This window comes from Phocoena phocoena, chromosome 21 (assembly GCF_963924675.1).
Source record: "Phocoena phocoena chromosome 21, mPhoPho1.1, whole genome shotgun sequence".
Lineage (NCBI taxonomy): Eukaryota > Metazoa > Chordata > Mammalia > Artiodactyla > Phocoenidae > Phocoena > Phocoena phocoena.
This window is the reverse complement of record NC_089239.1, coordinates 24,819,518-24,835,784: the sequence shown is the minus strand read 5'-3', so window position 1 is coordinate 24,835,784 and position 16,267 is coordinate 24,819,518. Positions and strand designations below refer to the sequence as shown.

General features: G+C 43.1%; 1 protein-coding gene across 1 annotated transcript in view; it reads left to right on the top strand.

Moving 5' to 3' along the window:
* Positions 1-253: 253 nt before the first annotated feature.
* Positions 254-16,267, top strand: part of TDRP (testis development related protein) — a 51,380-nt gene continuing 35,366 nt past the window's right edge. Inside the window, exon 1 of the mRNA XM_065899977.1 lies at positions 254-473. Coding sequence (XP_065756049.1) covers positions 357-473 — 117 coding nt within the window. The 5' untranslated portion in view covers positions 254-356. The remainder of the gene's footprint in view (positions 474-16,267) is intronic.

The window sequence follows — 16,267 nt, the reverse complement described above, 5'->3', positions numbered from 1 at the left end:
TCGGTCGGGGTCAGGGCCTGGCCGGAGGGGCGGTGACTTGGGGTGGGGGGACCGCGAGCCGGGGAAATGGGGGTCCGGGGGGTGTGGCCCGGCCTGGAGGTGGGCCCGGTCCCGGGCGTACGGTGGGTCTCGCTGGGTGCGGGGACCGGGTCCGGTCCGGGAGGGGCCGGGGCGGGGTGGGGGTGGGGAGGGCCCGGTCCTGGAGGTGGGCCCGCCCCACAGCCCGGCCCCGCCCGGCCCCACTGGCCGCGTCCGGTCCTGCAGGAGCCGCAGCCGGTGCGTCCGCGCTGCGGGCCGGCCGAGGAGGGGCGCGCACGGACGCACGGACGCACGGACGCCGGCGCCCGCCCGGGAGCATGTGGAAGCTGGGTCGGAGCCGGGTGCTCCTGGACGAGCCCCCCGAGGAGGAGGATGGCCTGCGGGCGGGGCCGCCGCCCTCCGTCGCCCCTGCCGCCGCCGCCGCCGCCGCGCAGGTGAGGGGGCGCGGGTCGGGGAGGGCGTGGGTCGGGGAGGGCGCAGGTGAGGCCTGCGCTGCGTGGTTGGAGAGGCTCACAGGTGGGGTGCGCAGGTGAGGCCCGCGCCGCGCGGCCCGTTAGGATCCCGAGGTTGGTCCGGGGGCCACCGCGTGGCTCGTGGTGACCCCCCACGTTAGGAGTGACTGAACCCCGCGCCCCGCCACCCCCTTCGCGCGTGTTCGGGACCGCGGGCGCAGTCCCCGGAGGTGGTAGGGCACAGGGCGCGCACCCAGGAACCTCGGGCCGTGGCCTTGCCGCGGACGGGGACCGCGCCACGCCGGGGCGGACTCACGGGCAAGGCCTGGACCGGTGGGGGCCAAAGCAGCGCGCTAAGTGTGCTAAATACTTGTTTGTTTAAGCAACAGACCTTCACCTATGTTTAAACCTCTGGCTGGAGGAAGAAGGCAGATGTCCTTTATACAGAAAGGCACTGGCCTTACAAGTTCAGAGGTGTGCCTGGAATGTTTAGAATTTTTTAATTAAAAAGGATCCCAGGTGGATCCTGTCTGCGCTACAAATGCTTGCCTCCACCTCATCCCCAACGCAGCGTTCCTTTCCATGTGCAGTGAAATTCAGCTCTTTATTTTATTTTTAAAATGACGGTGGTCATACAGTTTCTTGTTTGTTAAATGTTTGGAAACTCCTCTGTTGCTGGTGGCCTGCAACGGAAGTTAATGGGGATCGGTATCTTTCTTCTCAGGACTTGTAAATAGTTCACCAGATTGTTTCTTTCCCAGTTGGTTCTAAATAACTTCCCTTGGAACTGAAGTTGTCTCGTCTTGATAAGACTTTTTTTTATAGGAGTTAAATGCCCTTGATTAAGCATTTAAATATGGTCCCTATCTGAAGTGTCTTTCAGAAATCAAGTTTTGGTGGTATTAGTGCTCACCTTACTCTTTATTTTTTAAATCTCAAAATGTTATGGTTACTTCATTTTTATAAATTTATTTATTTATTTTTGGCTGCGTTGGGTCTTCATTGATGCACGCGGGCGTTCTCTAGTTGTGGCGAGCGGGGGCTATTCTTCGTTGCGGTGCGTGGGCTTCTCATCGCGGTGGCCTCTCTTGTTGCGGAGCATGGGCTCTAGGCACGCGGGCTCAGTAGTTGTGGCTCGCGGGCTCTAGGGCGCAGGCTCAGTAGTTGTGGCGCACGGGCTTAGCTGCTCTGTAGCATGTGGGATCTTCCTGGACCAGGGCTGCAACCCGTGTCCCCTGCATTGGCAGGTGGATTCTTAACCACTGTGCCATCAGGGAAGCCCTTTATGGTTACTTTAAACAGCAGCTCTCTTAAATATAATGTTGAGAATTTATATGCAGTTTAAGTGTTGTTATAGAGTTATTTAATTTTGTAAATAACTATTATTGGTCAAAGATAAGCAATATTTGTTGTTTCTGAACGAACTATTAAAATTTTTAAATTGATTCTTCCTATGTTCTGCTTGTATTTCTCCTAATGAATCCTAAAACACGTTTTTTCCTCTTAAGTTAAATTACTTACAGGGAAAAGTTGGAAGGATAGGAGATTGAACACCCACATAGATACTTTCTAGACTCAACCATTAGTGATACATTTATTAAAACTTTTTTCCCAATCTTCAAGTTTACAGAATTACAATCTATACCTTTTTTTCTCACTGTGTATTTGTGTGTGTGTGTTTTTTTTTGTTTTTTTTTTTTTTTGCGGTACGCGGGCCTCTCACTGCTGTGGCCCCTCCCGTTGCAGAGCACAGGCTCCGGACGCGCAGGCTCAGCGGCCATGGCTCACAGGCCCAGCCACTCTGCGGCATGTGGGATCTTCCCGGACCAGGGCACGAACCCGTGTCCCCTGCATCGGCAGGCGGACTCTCAACCACTGCGCCACCAGGGAAGCCCTGTGTGTGTGTTTTAATAGTCTTTATTTTTAGGTACCCAGCAATTGAGTGGAAAATGCAGAGTTCCCATATACCCCCTGTCCCCATACAGACACAGCCTCCCCCTGATACTAGCAAAATCCCATTTGTTACAACCAGTGAACCTCTACGGACACATCATTATTGCCCAGAGTCCACAATTTACATGAGGGTTCTCTCTTGGTGGTGTTCGTTCTGTGGGTCTGAACAAATGTGTAATGACATGAACTCACCATTATAGTGCCATACAGAGGAGGTTCACTGCCCGAAAAACCCTCTGTGCTCTGCCTGGTCACCCCTTCCTACAGCCCCACAACCACTGATCTTTTTAGCCTCCGTAGTTTTGTCTTCTCCAGAATGTCAGAGTTGAATCATAAAATATGCAGCTTTTATAGATTGGTTTCTCTTACTCACTGAGCAGTATATTTAAGGGTCCTCCCTGTCTTTTCACGGCTTGGTAATTCATTTCTTTTTAACGCTGAATAATATTCCATCGTCTGCAGGTACCAGTTTACCTGTTCACCTACAGAAGGGCATCTTGGTTGCTTCCACGTTTTGGCAGTTGTATATAAAGCTGCTGTAAAACATCATGTGCAGGGTTTTGTGTGGACATTAGTTTTTAACTCACTTGGATAAAACCAAGGAGTGTGATTCCTAGATCATAGGCTAAGAGTATGTTTTGTTTTGTAAGAAACCAGACTGTCTCCACAGTGACTGTACGAATCTGCATGCCCACCAGCAATAAATGAGGGTTCCTCTTGCGTCCTGTCCTTGCATTCTAATAGGTGTGTAGTGGCATCTCGTTTAATTTGCATTTCCCTGATGACACGTGATGTGGACCATCTCTTTTATGTTGCTCATTTGCCATCTGTATGTCTTCTTTGGTGAGACGTCTGGTCCAATTTTTTTGCCCCATTTTTTGAGCTGCTTCTTCTCCTTATTGTTGAGTTTTAAGAGTTCTTCGTGTATTTTGGACAACAGTCCTTTATCAGATGTCTTTTCCAAATATTTTCTCCCAGTCTGTGGCTTGTCTTTTCATTTTCTTAACATTATGTTTCACAGAGCAGAAGTTTTTAATTTTAATGGAGTCCAGGTTATCAGTTATTTCTTTCATAGATCATGTCTTTGGTGGTGTTTCCCCAAAGCCATCAGCACACCCAAAGTCATCCGGATTTTATCCTGTATTATCTTCTAGGAGTGAGATCTGACTGCAGCATCTGTGTTACTTTATTAAGGGTATCTATAGTTTGATGTGTTGAAAACTTTGCTATAGAAAAGCAGACTTTTTGTGGCAAGTCAGTCATACTCTAAATTGAGTTCATCAGGTAGATTGATCTTTATCCCAAAGCCAGCTTCTCTTAGCATTAAACTTTAAAATTCGTGACAAGTCTACCATAAAACTTCTGCTGGCAAAATTTTATTTTAAAGTTGAAAGAGGTAGGAATTCATACGAGAAGAATTTAATGGATCTGTTAAATTGTGTCTCATTAGAAAGACGATCTCATCTGTTTCATTTTCAGTCTCCGGCGGCCCGCCACCACCCCTCCACCCCTGTCAGCCCGCTCATATTAAACATGTAGGCTCAGAGTACACTTTGTCTTATTCTAGAAAGGCATTTAGTTTGTATTCAAATCTGGTCTGTTCGACCTACTTGAAAATCAGGTCACATGGCTGTAATCTGTGTTGTTTTTTTAAAAAGAAAAAAATAGCTTAATGTTAGGTTCTAATAAGTTTGAAATGTGAGGCATTCAGTTATTACTTGGATTTAAGGAACACTTGACTGTACTAAAATAGCTTTAACATTATAGAAAATAAATTTCTCTGAGCATTTCTTTAGGCAGTTGGCCTTTTTTGTCATGAATACACATCTATTTTGTAACAGTGGGGTTTTTAAGGTGAATCATTTATTGTAATCATTTAAAAAAGAGAGACTTACAAGTTTTAATGAGTCTAATTAAAAAGAAATCTGCTATGCATGTGGTAAAAGATTTCTGGATATTAAATGCCGGGTCTTAACTTCTTCCTCTTTCCAGTGGGAAGTATTGTTACCTTTTTTTATATAGCTATCCACGAAACATTTATGCATATACATAAATGTATGTTTAAAATCGTACATTTGTTTTCCCACTACAAACATTTTTCTGCATTTTGAATTGTTCCCTCGACAAATAGTATGTGTACCATGGAACACTTCCTGTCTTAGCACTGCAGCTGAAAAAAATCATCCTTAAGCCTGTGTATTATTAAATCTAATTGGGCTCCTTCTGGTGGATATGGAGTTGCTGAGTCTTCCTTAGGCCCTGCTCCGGGCCTGTGAGCGGTGAGAAGGAAATGGGGGTCTGCGATGGGACCGCGTGCGGAGGTTTGGGCCTTCACTTGCTTTGAGCTGCACTGCGCTGGGACTTAGTTAGCTGAACTTTAATGTCCTTAAAAACAAAACATGGTGTTTTGGGCATATTTTCATGTTAAAATTTTAAAAGACTTAGACATATTCTGTAGGCATTCCAAAAAAAAAAAAATCAGGGAACATTGCAGGTGCTTTTTACTCTGCTCTGAAGATAGGAAGAACCAAGGGGTAGTAAGTCTTAGTTGAGATGACAGCGAATCTTTATTGCGGGGTACTGTGAGAGCTCTGTTTAAGTTTGCTTTATGGTGATGGGAAGAAAGGAGTGAAGTAGATGCTTGGAGGTTTATGGGAGCGCTTTAGTTGAGAAAGTAAATGCTCTAAGGCCTCACACTCTTTCTTGGGGGTGATATACTGGGAGGAGCGTGGGCTTTGAGGATAGACTGGGCTTTAATTAACAACTTTAAGACACTTACCCCTTGCTTTTTCCACTTAGCAATACGTTTTGGATCCGATTGTTATGTGAAGAGCTTCTTTATTCCTTCAGTGTTTGTGTGTGTTTTGGTGTTGTATGGTATTTCCTGGTATGGATATATAGACTTTAAATGCCAGACCTCTATTGGTGACCTTTAGGAGGTTATTTCTAGTCTCTTTCTATTACAAACATGAGCATAAATCATTTCACATATCTGACGACAGATGTCTAGAAGTGGGGCTGCTGAGTCCAAGGAGACCTCCCTTTGTAATTTTTTTTAATCAAACATTTATCATTTATTAGTTTCTTTTTCTTTTTTCTTATTAGTTATCTATTTTATACATATTAGTGTGTACATGTCAATCCCAATCTCCCAATTCATACCCGCCCCCCCCCCCACTTTCCCCCATTGCTGTCCATGCATTTGTTCTCTACATGTATGTCTCTATTTCTGCCTTGCAAACTGGTTCATCTGTACCATTTTTCTAGATTCCACATATATGTGTTAATATACGATATTTGTTTTTCTCTTTCTGACTTATCTGACTCTTTATGACAGCCTCTAGGTCCATCCGTGTCTCTACAAATGACCCAATTTCGTTCCCTTTTATGGCTGAGTAATATTCCATTGTATATATGTACCATATCTTCTTCATCCATTCATCTGTCCATGGGCATTTCTGTTGCTTCCATGACCTGGCTATTGTAAATAGTGCTGCAGTGAACATTGGGGTACATGTGTCTTTTATTTTCTTTTAAAGCTTTTTTTTTGTTAATTAATTTTATTTTATTTATTTTTGGTTGTGTTGGGTCTTTGTTGCTGTGCGGGGGCTTTCTCTAGTTGCAGTGAGTGGGGACTACTCTTCATTGCGGTATATGGGCTTCAGTAGTTGTGGCTTGTGGGCTTTAGAGTGCAGGCTCCGTAGTTGTGGCACACAGGCTTAGTTGCTCCGTGGCATGTGGGATCTTCCCGGACCAGGGCTCGAACCCATGTCCCTGCATTGGCAGGCAGATTCTTAACCACTGTGCCACCAGGGAAGCCCCATGTGTCTTTTTGAATTACGGTTTTCTCTGGGTATATGCTCAGTAGTGGGATTGCTGGGTCATACAGTAATTCTATTTTTAGTTTCTTAAGGAACCTCCATACTGTTCTCCATAGTGGCTGTATCAATTTACATTCCCACCAACAGTGCAAGAGGGTTCCCTTTTCTCCACACCATCTCCAGCATTTGTATGGAGACACAAAAGACCCCGAATAGCCAAAGCAGTTTTGAGAAAAAAAAAAAATGGAGCTGGAAGAATCAGACTCCCTGACTTCAGACTATACTACAAAGCTACAGTAATCAAGACAATATGGTACTGGCACAAAAACAGAAATATAGATCAATGGAACAGGATAGAAAGCCCAGAGATAAACCCACACACCTATGGTCACCTAATCTATGACAAAGGAGGCAGGGATATACAATGGAGAAAAGACAGTCTCTTCAATAAGTGGTGCTGGGACAACTGGACAGCTATGTGTAAAAGAATGAAATTAGAACACTCCCTAACACCATACATGAAAATTAAGTCAAAATGGGTGAAAGACCTAAATGTAAGACCGATTATAAAACTCTTGGAGGGAAACATAGGAAAAACAGTCTTTGACATAAATCACAACAAGATCTCTTTTGACCTACCTCCTAGAGTAATGGAAATAAAAACAAAAATAATCAAATGGGATCTAATGAAACTTAAGAGCTTTTGTACAGCAAAGGAAACTATAAACAAGACAAAAAGACAACCCTCAGAATGGGAGAAAATATTTGCAAACAAATCAATGGACAAAGGATTAATCTCCAAAATATATAAACAGCTCATACAGCTCAATATCAAAAACACAAACAACCCAATCAAAAAATGGGTGGAAGACCTAAATAGACATTTCTCCAAAGAAGACCTACAGTTGGCCAAGAGGCACATGAAAAGCTACTCAACATCACTAATTACTAGGGAAATGCAAATCAAAACTACAATGAGGTATCACCTCACACTGGTTAGAATAGGCATCATCAGAAAATCTCCCTTTGTAATTTTGATAGATGTCTCGAAACTGCCCTCCCAAAGAGGTTGCATGAATGTATGCGTCAACCAGCCATGTATGCAACTGGCTTTCAGGATGGGCTGGCCAATATGATACAATGCAGTATGTCTGCAGAGTTTTAGATCTGATGGGTGAAAAATACTACCTTAATGTGATTTTAATCTGTGTTTCCCTCGTGGATGATATTAAATAACTTTTCCTATGTTTATAAGCCTAAACGAAGACTTCTAAAGTCTTCCCCATCAGTCCTGTTACCATGTCACTAGATGGATTAAACTGGAGTCAAAATAACTGCATTTATGTGCAGATACAGCCTGGTGGTTCAGATATGGACGTTGTCACTGGTGTCCATATCCATATGCCTTGGTGGAGTCCCACTCCTGCTCCTTGTTAGCCAGATGCCCTTGTGCAGGCCCCCCATCCAGACAAGCTTCCGGTTTTTCATCTGTGAAATTGGGATAAGGTGAAGCTACTCTACCGTGTATTGTCTGTTGTCCTTAGACGCTGCTAAAAGCCCTTGACTGGGTTAGTGCCACCATTTGCCAGATGTGTAAGCCAGTCACAAAGCAGGAGGGTGACAGCTACTACTAGGTGGTGACAGAGACTCTCTACTTGACCAGAATGGAGTCAGGCTCCCTTGTGCCCTGTTTCTGATCAATGTCAATGAGTCTTGACCCTGAGAATCTTTGTCAGCAGCTCTGGAATCTTCTTGCTGCCCATGTGGCCCAGCCGGGGAAGGGGTGGGGAGACTACAGATGGACAGGAGCTTTGAGGGTGGCAGTGACAGTGATCCCAGTGTCAGCCCAGCTGCGCTCCTACCAGTGACACCGACCTCCTGCATTTCACTGATTTGATAGCATTCAGAGAGCACTTAACTGTCTTCTTAAGAGTCATCTACATTCTAGTCCAAAGGCTCCACAGAGAAGGATTTTATGTCCACTGCCGTGACCCTAATGCCAAGAAAGGGCTGGGGGCGCAGCTGTGCGCACCTGTCAGTGCTTGTGGAGTGAAGGGACTGGGTGCAGGACTGTCGGCACCACCAGATGTGGGAACTGGGGTTGTGTGTAGAGTGCTGAGGGGGGTTAAATGGGTCATCAGGGAAGGAATCGCAGCGTCGGTTTTGTTTTCATCGGCCTGGAAGGATGAGTGGGAGTCACCTAGCCTAGAAGATCTGATTTCTTCCTGGATACAGGTTCATTTGGGACTAGGCAGATACTTCTTTGTGAGGCTGGTCTCATGGACATTCCCATGATAAATCTGACGTTTAGTCCGCAAAACTCCTTCCATCAAATAAAAGCAGACGGTTAGCTGAGGGAAGGGGAGGAAGAGGAGGAGAAGATAAAAGACCAGAGGTAAAATACTCCTTCCTTCTAGCTTCACTTAAGGCGTCTCAAAGGAGGCCTGAAGTTTCTCCTGTTTATGACACAGAGTAGCACAGTCCCATAGAAGTACAGTGCAGAAATTCTCTGGTAGCCACGCTAAAAGTGTGTTTTAAAAAGGTGAAATTAATTTCAATGCAATATTCTAAATTAAATATATCCAAAATATTAATTATATCAATATGTAGCCAATATAAAAATTTGTTAAGGAGTCACTTTACTTTCACTTTTTTTCATACTAAGTCTTTGAAATCTAGTGTGTATTTTACATTTACTAGCACATCTCAATTTGTATACTCACTTTTCCTCAGAAATACGTGGTCAATATTTAGATTTTATAAAATTTGCAGTTGAAAAAGTAGATTGTTTTATCCAAGTTGTTCCGAACATACATAAAAGTTTTCTAATAACTGAATTGAGTGTCTTTTTTTGAATTGGTACATAAATAATTTAAAATGCGTTTCCTCAGTCGTGCTTGCCCTGTTCCAGCTCCCTGGCAACTGTGTTTAGCTGCTGGTTAGTGAATTGGATGGCATAGTTCCGGACTTTCCCCCAGATTCAGATCAGCTCATCTCAGGTTTGTGGATGCTTGTACGTGCCTGGGCCTGTGAACCTCTCTAGGCATGAGCTGGTTGAATCCCAAGGTCCCCCGCCCTGTCCTGTTAGCACAGTGGCCACTTGAGGATGGAAGTGGTTAAGGCTTGGTGTCTGTCTCAGGCCCCAGGCCCCAGCACGTTACTCTGTGTGATGTTCACCTGTCAATGCTAATATTAAGCATTTAGATTGAAATTGTTATTCCTGTGAGTTTAAAATCCTAGTTCATAAGGTTCACTCTTACTGATTTTACTAGAACTTAAGGTCGTACGACTTAGAATATTCTTTAAAAATTGCTACTCATTAAAAATTTCATCACAGAAGATTGTGATGTACCTTAAGGAGAAGATGCATGTTAGATGAGCTCTGTTCAGGCGTGAGGTCAACGTTAATGGCTGTACAATACATATTAAATAAAGTGTCTTTATACAGAAACACACACAAAACAAGGCTATGTATTGAATGATTGACGAAAATGTGACAGAGGCTCACAGGAACCTGACCCCGTATTTCCTGTAAGAGCAGTGATTCAGTATTTGCTGATTCATTGTCTGTGGCAGCTTTTACAGCGCAGCTGCCTTGAATAAGGAGAATCAACTCTATTTTACATTTGAGGAACTTAAGGAAGCTAAAAAACTTGTGCAGAGTTATGTAGCCACTAATAGGAATTTGAATCCGGGTTTCTCTTGAGGTTTTTTTTTTTTTTGCTACCCTCTTTCTCTTACCTTACAGGTTATCATAAATTCGTGATATTTTTCTTCACTTTCCAGACATTCATATTTTATATTCAAAAAAATTCTAGGGCTTCAACAATTAGTGCCTTAAAAAGCATTGATAAAATTGTGTCTTGGCTCAAATTTCAACAAAAAACCACCCTAGGATACTTTTACTTTTTGCTATGCTTAAGTATTGTAATAATGAGTGTATTTATCGAAGTCTTACTATGGGAGATAGATGGTTCTCCGGTGAATTAGTAAGTGAAAAGTACTAGAACATTGTGAGAAAAGCAGAGCTGTCACACATACACGCACCCTTTTCTTTATTCACCTCCTTCTCAACTTAATTATTGGAGGAAGCCGGTTCTTGAGGAAAGACAGTGAGAAAGGGGGGAAATGGCGTAGCTTTGGATCCAAAAGAGGTTTGGGGGATAGAGAACAAACCAATTTAACTGGCACGGGAGGTTGGGAAGCCCCATTAAGGGTTTCAGACTTCACCTTTGAGACAAATATTGAGGGCCTTTGAGTCAGGGCTTCATGCTATTTGACGGGAAATACTTGTCTGAGGAGGAGGGATTTAGAGGCAAGGTGCATTTGAAACAGGATTCTGGTGTAGGAGTTGGGACGTGAAATGAGAGCCTGAATTCTAGATGGATCAGTATCAGGACAAGAGGGAAGAAGTGAGCTTGCCAAAGCCAGTGGAAGAGAGCTGTTGCCTTTTGAGGTGAAGGTCAAAGGCTGAAGGGCAGTCGGAGTGATCAGGACGAAGATGTCACCTCTGAGCAGCAGGGAAGCCCAGGGCGCTGTGGCTTTGGGAGCAGCTTAACGAGTTGACTGTGGACCTGTGACTTGGGGACGGCGTCGCACATCCTGACGGACGAGCTGCGCAGGTGCGGTGCTGGGGGGAGGAGCTGAAGGGCTAATCATTTGTGAAAAACTGCAAGGACCTGGCTCTCCATTTCAGAACTTACACTGCAGCTGATGAATGAACTGGGACCAGGGGAAAGGGAGTAGGTAGCCCGGTGTCAGCAGGCAGACCAGCAGGCAGACCTGGGCCCACCTGTCACTAATTATGTGAGTAGGGGCAGATGAGTCAGTTATTCCCTCTCCAGAATCCCTGTTCTCAGTGAGAGGTTTACAGCAGGAATTGGGCAGTGCACGCTGTACAGTCTCCATCACAGCTGCTCAACTTTGCAGCTGTCCTGTGCAAACAGCTAGGACGTGTGTAAGTGAACAGGTGTGGCTGCGTTCCAACAGAACTGTATTTACGCAAACTGGGCTGGGCCATGCTTTGCTGGCCCCTGGTTTAGACTAAAGGATCTTTGAAGTCTCTTCTAATTCTAAGGCATCTTGATTCATTAGAGGTTTGCAGTGTAGAATTTGTTGTGATTTCAGGTACAAGTAGGGAGTCTTAATTGCTAAACTTGGAAATAAATGGCAGGGTGCTAGAGCTCATTTATATTCTTCCTGGGCTTACATTTTGTTAATTAACAAGTGTGCATTTGTATAGCTTTCCATGCTTTCACATAAATTAATTGTCTAGTTTGGTCCTTTGTCTCATTCCATGATGAGATGAGTCATGCTTTTATGGTCAAGGAGACGACATTAAGAACAGCATGTGATTGTCCGCATCATCTTAACCCAGATGGAGCGTGGAGGCAAAAGGAACCGGGCGGTGTTTTGAGACAGTAAGAACTGTGTGTGTAACGGTGTTCATCTTAGTTCTGCGGAGCCTGGGGGCCAGCAGGTGCCCTTCTGGGGAGACTGCTGACTTTCCCCCAGTAGCAGGTGTTCATTGGGTGTACAGTTCCCTAACCAGAGAGCATCGTTTGCACGAGCAGGGGCTCTGTGTCCAGGTTCTGGCCTGTCATGTGAGAGGAAGCCGTGTGTGCACCTGCCTTGCTTCCTCTCTTTCCCTCGTCACATAGGTCAGTGGTGGCGGGCTGTCTTCCACCCCAGAGGTGGTGTTGTGTGGTGGTGTGCTGTGTTACAGCAGCAAATTTTATTACAACCAAGAGGCTGTATTACACAATTCCCCCCAGTGACCTACTGTAAGTCACGTACCAGTTACTTCATTCTCCCTCTTCTGTATCAGTTAAACTTTAAAATAATACCTGATGTGATTTAGTGCTTCCTTGTAACTATTTATGTCTCTTTTTAGATCTTCTTTGCCAGGTATTTGGCTATAGCTAAATACTAAGCTTGTTGACTGAAGACCAATAATACTTTTTAAAAACAAAGTTTTATAGTGATGGTGTTTTAAACAATAAATGGACAAGTTTTGCCCCAAGATGTAATTATAGACATTGATCGATGTGACAAGAAAGTGTGCTAAGAAATTTTACAGAGAAAAGACAGTCTGTAACTATAATTAAGACTGATTATCTCCACACCTTTCCATTTTTATCACAAGGAATATATATATCTCCGTGTTGTTTTTTCCTGATACCAAGCAGTTCTCCAATTTTCTGACACCAAGTGGGTGTTCTGCGATTCATTTCAGTTCTGACACTACCTGAAGTTAGCACAGACCCCACAAGTGAAGGGCTCAGTCCCACAGGACTGCCGCCATGTCAGAAGTCAGCCACAAATGGGGTGCCCAGGCAAGCATAAGAGGAGTGATGCCAGCAGGATGGTGGAAAGGAAGCCCCAAGCCTGTTTCCCCTCGGAGATACTGCCTTAACAATATATGGTCCAAAAAAGCCTTTATGACTCCAGAAACCAGTTAAGAAGTTGCAGTAAACCAGGCAGGCACAAAGCTGAGAACAGCTGCATTGAAATGGGTAAGGAGGTTGCTTCGCTTCACTCACAATAGCCATTCGCACAAGTGTCCCTTAGCACAATTGGCAGTAAACGCCAAACTCAAGACTTCTCCGTCAGGAAGGTAATAGAAGAGGTGGAGCATGTGTCCTCCGTTCTGGCTTTTTGAGAAGCTGCCCAAGGGACTAGCTTGTCTCACCTGACTGGCATACTTGGCACACCTGGGGCCACTGAGAACATATGAGAGTTCAGCTGCTTGTTGCAGTGCCAGAGAACCTACAGACAGATGCCAGAGGGAAAAAGAGGTTACAAGCTCTGGAAAGAGAAACTGAGAAAACTCTCTAATTGGGAAATTACATGCACAACCTCAGAGGAGACACATCCCCAGAAAAGATTTAGAGGCTCCCAGAATCTCTAGCCAGCATGCTTGGTGAAGGTCTTTCCCTGTACGAAGCCAGTCCATAAAGACTGGGAGAGGTGGCAGTTTTTTCAAATGCCCAAATCTCAGCAAAAAATAATGAGGCATCTGAAGAAACAGGGAAATATGGCCTAGTCATAGGAACAAAATAAATATCCAGAAACTGACCCTAAAGAAGCTGAGATCTGTGAATTACCTACAAATTCAAATTAATTGTCTTAAACACAGTATGCTACGAGAGAGCATAGAGAACTAACTGCAATTGTGAAAATGATGCATGAACGAAATGTAAATATCAACACAGAGGAAGCATAAAAAAGGACCAAATTGTGGAGCTGAGAATACAATAGCCAAATTGAAAATTTCTCTAGGGGGTTCAACAACAGAATCGACCAAGTAGAAGAAAGCATCAGTGAGTTTGAAGACAAGTCACTTGAAATTACCGAGTCAGGAACAAAAAGAAAAAAGAATGACAAAGAGTGTAGAAGGCCTAAGAGACTTATGGGACACGAATAAGTGGACCAATACATGCAGTGCCAGAGAACTAGGAGAAAAGGGCAGGAAGCTTCCCAAACCTGAGGAAGGAGATACATATCCAAATTCAAGTTGCTCAAAAGAGGCCCAAACCAAGACACATTATAATAAAACTGTCACAAGGCAAAGCCAAAGAGAGAATCTTAAAAACAGCAAGAAAAAAGCGAGTTGTCACATACAAGGGAGCACCCATAAGATTCTCAGTGAATATCTTAGCAGTAACGTTACAGGCCAGGAGGAAGTGGGATGATATAGTCAAAGTGCTGAAAGAAAATAAAAATGCCAACCAGGAAAACTATCTGGCAAAACCGTCCTTCAAAAATGAAGGAGAAATAAGACCTTCCCAGAGAAATAAAAGCTGAGGGAGTAATTACCTTGTCACTAGAGTTGCTTTAGCAGAAGAACTAAAGGGAGTTCCTTCACATTGAAATGAAAGGATGCTTGATGTAACATAAAAGCACATGAAAACATAATGCTTTTTGTTAAAGGTGAATATATAGACAGGTATAAAGTCTGTAATACTGTGATGGTGTTACGTAGATCACTTTTAATTTGGGTATAGAACTTAAACGATAAAAACATAAATATAGTAACTATAAATAAATGTAAAAAGATGTAATTTGTGATATTGATAACAAGTGGAGGGGAGATATAAAGGAGTAGAGTTTCTGTATGTGATTGAAGTTATTAGTTTAAAAGATTGTTGTAACTATAAAATATATTATGTAGCCCCCACAAAAAAATACCCGTAGAATATACACAAAAGAAAATGAGAAAGGGATCGAAGCATGTCCCTACAGAAGACCAATGCAACAAAGGAAGGAAGCAAGAACAGAAAAGAGGAACAAATAAACTGTAACACATACAAAAAACAATCAACAAAATGGAAATAGTAAGTGCTTCCCTATCAGTAATTACTTTCAGTGTAAATATATTAAACTCCCCAATCAAAAGATACAGAGTAGCTGAATAGATTTTTAAAAATAAGTATGCAAGGGCTTCCCTGGTGGCGCAGTGGTTGAGAGTCCGCCTGCCGATGCAGGGGACATGGGTTCGTGCCCCGGTCCGGGAAGATCCCATATGCCGTGGAGCGGCTGGGCCCGTGAGCCATGGCCGCTGAGCCTGTGCGTCCAGAGCCTGTGCTCCGCAACGGGAGAAGCCACAACAGTGAGAGGCCCGCGTACCGCAAAAAAAAAAAAAAAAAAAGTATGCAAGTACATCAGACAAAAAAATAAGTCAAAAATTTGTCACAGGAGACAAGGAGGGTCATCATATAATTATATATGTTACATATATATTATATATATAATACATACATCACCGCTCCCAAATATATGAAACATTGACAGAATTAAGGACAGAAATAGACAACAACATAATAATAGTAGGAAACTTGAATACCCCACTTCTAGTAATGAGTAAAACAACATACAGAAGATCAGTAAGCAAACAGCAGATTTGAACAATACTATAGACCAAATGGACCTAACCAGACTATATAGAACATTCCAAACAACAGCAGAATACATGTTCTTCTCAGATTAACAAAGAACATTCTCCAAGGGAAATCATGTTAGGCCACAAAGCAAGTCTTAATAAATTTAGTAAGATTGAAATCATACTGAGGATCTTTTGAACCACAATGGAATGAAACTAGAAACCAATAGCTAAGGGAAAACTGGAAATTCATAGGTATGTAGAAAGTAAGACACTCTTGAACAACCAGTGGGCTAAAATCACCAGAGAAATTAGAAAATATCTTGAGGCAAATGAAAACAAAAACGCAAGACACCCAAATTTATGGGATGTAGCAAAGCAGTACCAAGGAGGAGTTTATAGTGGCAGATGCTTACATTAAAAATTAGACCTCTTGGGCTTCCCTGGTGGCTCAGTGGTTGAGGGTCCGCCTGTCGGTGCAGGGGACACGGGTTCCGTGAGCCATGGCGTGGCTGCTGAGCCTGCGCATCCGGAGCCTGTGCTCCGCAATGGGAGAGGCCACAACAGTGAGAGGCCTGTGTACCGCAAAAAAAAAAAAAAATTAGACCTCAAGTCAATATATTTACACTTTAAGGAACTAGAAAAAGAACAAACTAAACTGAAAGTTAGCAGAAAGAAGGAAATCATAAAGAATAGAGCAGAGAGAAATGATTAGATAGTAGAAGAACAATAGAAAAAAAGTCAGTGAAACTAAAAGTTGGTTTTTTGAAAAGATTAACAAAGTTGACAAACTCTCAGAGGAAAAAAAAGAAAAATCAGAAATGACAGGTGGTATTAAAACTGATGTCACAGAAATAAAAAGGATTACAAGAGATTGCTATGAACAATTATACACTAACAAATTTGATAAACTGGAAGATAGGAATAGATTTCTAGAAGCATACAACCAACCAAGACTGAACATGAAGAAATAAAAATCTGCACAGATACATAACTAGTAAGGAGTTTGAATCAGTAATCAAAAACCTCCCAACAAAGAAAAACTGTGGACCAGATGGCTTCACTGGAAAATTCTTTTGAACACTTAAAGAAAATTAACACCAGTCCTTCTTAAACTCTTC